Below are 6,358 nucleotides of genomic sequence, written 5' to 3'. Positions count from 1 at the left end.
GGACCATGATCTCAGGGGTTCCACCAACCTGGATATAACCACTAAGTTTGGGCTTTGTTATTATTCTCAATTTTTGCTCCACACATTTCTCCCACTCTACCCAGACCCAGTGTGATCCCTTTCAGGGAGGCTGACGGTGGCAGCTGGGTCGAATGTAGCCCTTCTGAACCCCGGCTGTACCTTTGGCTGTACCTTGGCTCTCACGTGTTGGCTGCACTGTGTTGTTTATCGCAGTGGGGAGAGACTGAGAGTCTCACTTCAGATGAGCACTCCCCAGCTTTGACGAGCCCATTTGCTACACACCAAAGTAGAGTGTCAAACATGGCCTTTGAGCACAATGAAATGTTCTGCAATTCCCATTCTTCTCAAGGTTGTCCACCATCTATTATGGTCTACTCAGTCAAATGCCTTTGCATAGTCAATGAAACATGGGTAAACATATTTCTGGTTTTCTCTGCGTTGAGCTAAGATCTATCTGACTTTGCAATAATATCCCATGTCCTCTTCTGAAACCAGCCTGAATTTCTGGCAGTTCCTGGTCAATATACCATTAAAATCATTGTTGGATGATCTTCAGACGATTTTACTTGTGTGCGATATCAAAGATATTGTTCTATAATTTGAGCTTTCGGTGGGGTCACCTTTCTTTGGAATGGGCACAATATGAATCTTCCAGTCACTTGGCCAAGTAACTGTCTTCCAAATTTCCTGGCATAGACTACTGAGTGCTTCCAGTGCTTCATCAGCTTACTGAAACATTTCTGTGGCATCCCTTCAATTCCTGGAGCTAATGCATTCAGTGCCACTTGAACTTCTTCCTTCAACACCCTTGGTTCTGGCTCACAAGCTACCACCTGAAATGGTGGGATATTGAGTTGTTTGGTTTTCTTGTTTGTTTGTTGTTGTTGTTTTCGGTCCAGTGACTGTGTATTCTTTCCATATTCTTTTGATGCTTCCTGCATCATTCAATATTTTGCCCCTAGATGCTTTCAAGACGCAACTCGAGGTTTGAATTTTAGCTTGAGTTTTAGATATGCTGAGGATGCTCCTCCTGAAAGTATACCTGGGCTCCCTTCTTTCATGTGGACCCTCTCTCACTCCCCATGCTGATCCACTCAGACCCCAACTCTCCTGACCAGTGATCAGCCAAGGGGCAAGATTGCTCTTGTTGCTATTGCAAACTTTAGGAAATGATTGTAGAACTCAACAAGTTTTCATTCCTAAACAACTAAAAGGGGAATTGGCTTAAGAGGCTAGCAAATGGAAGATAAAAAGAAAACAAAACCTACTTTTATAATAAATGTCTTATCAAGGTCTCAAAGAGAGGGCAAAGGCAACGACTAAGAAAACTATAGTACTTTTTGCGTCTTATATTTATTAAGATATTTTTGTCAACTGGTCATTATACTGCTATCACCATCAGAATACTTTGACATTGACTTTCAATTCCGGTTTTTGTTTGTTTGTTTGTTTGTTTGAAGTTCAGAGGCATTACAGTTCTATGGACCTTTTTGATAGAGGGAAAGAGCAAGATGAAAGTCAGTCAGATTCACTTACGTGAGGTGAAGACGTAATTGTATGTATGTGAGAGAGCTATCTTTTAGAGGATAGTGATCAAATACGTGAGAGGATGGCCTTCCTTTTCACACAAAATATTTTCATGAAGGCCTTCTGAAAGTGTTTATGACACAATGGATACAAAAAAGGATTGATCAAGGAATTTAACCACTGGAGCCAAAATGCAACTTCATACCAAAATGGCTTAGGATGTTGATTTGCAACAAAAATTGTGGACACCGAATACGGAGCCCAGCAAATGGCAAAAACACCTAAGAGAATCGCCAAGGACTTGGCTAATTTCTTAATTCTAAGCAGTTCAAGATGTTCCCTTTGGTGAAGAGTTACAGAATCTGTACGAGAGAGGGACCACATTTTGGAAACAGTCATATTCCTATTTATCTGAGTCCTTAACGAAAGCAACAGGCTGCTCTTTTTTCTCTGTTTCCCCGAACGAATGGGTGTTATTGTTTCCTTTAGGTCAGGCAGAGATGGCCTTAGTTGAGATTTGGATGTGTGTCCACATGTACTGGAAGAGACAGAAGAATTGCGACAGGGCTGGTTTGGGCACCTGCTGAGGTGACCACGCTTCCATATACTCCAGTAGATATATATGTTGAAATAAGCCACCGAGATGACTGGGACCAGAAATTCAAAAAACGACGTGATGGCGATGATGTACCACACTGAGAAAAACCCAGGCTCACATTCTCCCCCACCTTCCTTCCAAGGATGTGAAATCAGAATCATCGGACCATGCACCAGGAAGGCCAACACCCAGACAGCCAGCATCAGGGCCACGATCTTCAAGAGATTGGTTTGTTTAGCTCTATAAGACACCTGAAAGATACCAAAGAGATAACTGTCAGTATAATGAATATGTATCCGTTTCATAAAGTATCCCAGGGATCCTCAAAAACTTCAGGACTGTCTTCAGATGTAAGGCTACGTATGGTCTGGGCACCATGACGTGGTTTTTATGTCAGTGGAGCCCAGGCTTAGGTTCGTCTGGATTTTCAAAGGGAAGATTGTAACCCTTCAGGTTAAGCCACAGACATGACAGAGGCTGTCAAGGCCCAGATCTAAACTAAGAAAGGACTTTTTCCTATTCAAAGACGCTCATCTGAACTGTTGAAGAACTGCCACGGACAGCAACCGCACAACATTTCTCTAGCTTGGGGCATAGTTGGTTTTTTTTATAAAATAGGATAGGAAATAGGAGATTGCATCACTCATAGGAAAGCTAGATTTGTTGGTAGAAACGTTTGCCTCGGGAATATAGTTGTAGCTATATGTATGTAGAGAGAAAAGTATATACAAGATCATAATTGCATGTTTCATTCCGGTCACAGTCAAAAACAACTATGATTGCAATATTCAGAAAGAATCTGATCTGCACTGCTTGCTGAGATGTCAAAGTGGGGTCAAAGCTCGGAAAGCAGAACTCTTACAACACTCCCAAGAAGATGAAGCATCAAAAGAAAGCCGTTTCAACCTGCTCTGGAGAAGAAGGGCAGGCTTACTGAGCACGGCCAAGTTGCTTCCTTATGTCTGCTTGTTGCCACCAGACAAATAGGAGGACTCTAGAACAGTTTGAAATCTAGGACTGGCCACCCTGTCTGATCCGCTCCCTTAACAAGCCTACGGGTAAGTGGATATAGATGCATCAGGATGAGAAGAGCTTAAGTGTTTCAGAAAGGTTTTGGAGAGTAAAGGATCTTCTAGATCCGCGGTTGTCAACCTGTGGGTCACGGCCCCTATGAGGGTCGAATGACCCTTTCACAGGGGTCGCCAATTCATAGCAGTAGCCAAATGACAATTATGAAGTAGCAACAAAAATAATGTTATGTTTGGGGGGTCAAGGGTCATGGCATGAGGAAGGTTGAGGACCACTCTTCTAGATTGACTTGGTCACAAAGACCAGGGCAAGGGGGTTTCCAAACATTCGTGGAAGAATTCCATTATAGTTTCCTTCCAATTTTTGAGACTTCTGGAAGGCTCATCGTAATCACAGAGGAAACACGAGATTCTAGGAGTGAGCATTGTCTTCATTTATGTCACAGAATCCACTGGGTCAACTGTGCAGTGTGATGGATTCATTTACAAACACCTTTTTCAGGACACCTAGCAAAGACGATCTCTTGGAAATTGTTTAAGACTATAAGACTCCTTCCAGCTCAAATGTCCTGTGCAAGGAAGGGCAGCGATCTACACCTGAAACGTGAGCACTCTTCTCTTTACCGCCTCCCAGATGCTATTTTCCCTGTGAGTGTAAACCTCATTCTACATGGTTTTCTCTGCTTTTATTCGCTCGGTGCTGTCTTCTTTGATGGATTATGCATGCTGAGAAGAGCCCACCAAATTGGCTGGAGATAAGAAGAAGCTGGGGGTTTTTTTGTTTTAAGTTATTTTAAAAAAAAAACTGCAGGAAAGTCATTTTTGTTTGTTTGGATTTTTCTCCCCCAAATTACTGGTGTTTCTACAGCTAAGCTAAAATGCATATGGTGCTGACCACAGGCTCTAGCTACTCGTGTGCTTTCTTGCCTTCTGCTTCTCACGGCCCTAATTAATACATCTATTGTACTAAGTCTAATGGTTATGAAGATGGTAACAATACCCAGGTGGTCTTAAAACTGCATTTAGCTTTTTAATTGCTCTGGGCAGCCTTTGTAATGATATGACGCAATATGCTGAAAAGTGATCTCTTCCATTATGGCTAAGGTCAAGGGGGAGAATGGACGTCCCAGGGAACTGGGAAGAAGATGTTGATTTCTTCATCTCTGAGTACCATTTTTGATAGACAGACAAGAACATTGCTTGAGTCCTGGCCCAAGCCTGTTAAAGAGGCCTTTCTAAAATCAGTCCATGGCCCGGTCTTCACCCAATTATAAACTATCTTATCATTCACAATAGTGCCTTAACTTTGGTTCTATTTTGTCCCCAGTAAAATGTCCAGACACCCTGTCTGTCGGGTTGCTTTATGAGGTAGCGGAGCCCACGGGATGATACCTGTGTTGGGGATGAACTGGGATCCCAGGACCATTCTAAATGCTTTTTCCCATTTTTCCAAGAATAATATTTACCCTGGTCATTTTTCACCTTCTCTTAAATCTGAATTAATTCTGAGTACATTTTAATTTCCCTTCCCTCTAGTTATAGGCTAGCCCTGCTGTTTTCCTTCCTCCGTCTACTCTTGCCTCAGCCATCACATGCCAGACATCTCTCTGGGAACCATCATGATGCTCTGCTGCATGGCCAGTGCAAAACACAGTGGATTCTAGAACGCTAAATGGTAGAGACAGCTGGCTCTCCACAAACCATTCTCCTCTTCATCCTCACCACATGGCTGTTCCATTAGACTCATTTCCCAGCTCCCCTTGTAGTGAGATAGACCCGGGTGATTACATTTCCCCAATAAAACGTGATAGGAACTCGTTATGTGATTCTTTACCACATGGTTAAAAGAAAATCCCTCCCTTGAACGTCTGCCCTTTCTGCTTTCTGTCCAGAAGTACAGCGACCCATCTTGACTTTGACCATGCAAAGCCAGTGACCTAAAGCAGGGGTCAGCAAACTACTGTGCATGGGCCAATTGCTCCTTGTTTGGGCAAATAAAGTTCTATTGGAACATACAAAACACAATACCCTTGCTGCCATGGAATTGGTTCTGACTCACGGGAATTCCAGGTGGTAGAGCAGCACTGCCGAGGGTTTGCTGGGTTATAATCACCACTGCTTCCAACCTCACAGGGGTCCTCAAACTATGGCCTGCGGGCCACATGCAGCCCACCGAGGAAATTTATCCAGCCCGCCAGGTGTTTTTGCCGCTGCTGTCTGTCCTGCTTAGCAGCCGACTCATCCAGTGTGCATAGGAATTTGTTCATAGTTTTTTTTTAAAACTATAGTCCGGCCCTCCAATGGTCTGAGGAACAGTGAACTGGCCCCCTGTTTAAAAAGTTTGAGGACCCCTGTGACCTTTCCGTTAGTAGGTCAATGTCAACCATTTGGGACCCATCCCAAGAACCTTAGAAAATCCCCAAGCCCATCTTTTTTCCCTCCTTGTTGGCAATGTCTGCTTTCTTGTTACAAGGGCAGATTTGAGTCGTTGCAACAGAGACCATAGGACCTGCAAAGTCAAAGTATTTACTATGAGGCCCATTACAGAAAAAAGTTTGGCAATGCCTACCCCAGAGGATATGGAACCATCTGTTAGCCCAGGACCCTGGAGGAATACCACCTCTCACCTCTTCTGCATTGTTCTGGGTAGGAGAGAAAAATGAACTTCTATCTTGTTTGGGCCTCCATCCTGTGGAGTCTTCTGTCAGTCTTTTAGCGTGTGCCCTATCTAAACTACTCTCCCAAGCGTGGTTGCCCCAGGCTGGGTCGCCCTGCAGGACAGATCTGGCATTGCCCCCCTCAGGGCTGGCAGCACGTTCTCCGTTGCACGGAATCCATTTGTTTATGGATCTGTCTCCGTATTAAACTTATATTTGCCTCAAAAACAGACCGTCTAAATTCATTATTGAATCCCAGCCCTTAGCAACATGCCTGTACATAGCAGTTCCCCCCAGCGATCTTGGTCTCTGGGTCCCAAGAATGAAGGGTGTTTGCCATCCAGGCTTCAAAGATTTGCGTCATTGTGTTACCTCTGCGGCTCCTCTCTACCCACTTGAGTTAGTTAATTGTGCCAGGCTGGCCGATAATCACCTGTGGTGCTGGTTGAAAGGCGGAGGGATAAATGGGTGGTGAAGCCTCGCCTTTCTAGTTCTCGGGTCTCTTGTTTTGTGATGGTTGCATCGGG

General features: G+C 44.1%; 1 protein-coding gene across 1 annotated transcript in view; it reads right to left on the bottom strand.

The window, feature by feature from the left end:
* Positions 1 to 1,614: 1,614 nt before the first annotated feature.
* Positions 1,615 to 6,358, bottom strand: part of HRH4 (histamine receptor H4) — a 12,195-nt gene continuing 7,451 nt past the window's right edge. The window contains exon 3 of the mRNA XM_004703072.1: positions 1,615 to 2,397. Coding sequence (XP_004703129.1) covers positions 1,615 to 2,397 — 783 coding nt within the window. The remainder of the gene's footprint in view (positions 2,398 to 6,358) is intronic.

The sequence above is a fragment of the Echinops telfairi genome, unplaced genomic scaffold, assembly GCF_000313985.2.
Source record: "Echinops telfairi isolate 266 unplaced genomic scaffold, ASM31398v2 ScPeMD7_7400;HRSCAF=8409, whole genome shotgun sequence".
Classification (NCBI taxonomy): Eukaryota; Metazoa; Chordata; class Mammalia; order Afrosoricida; family Tenrecidae; genus Echinops; species Echinops telfairi.
Note: the sequence above shows the minus strand (reverse complement) of the source record. Positions and strands in the feature narration are given on the sequence as shown.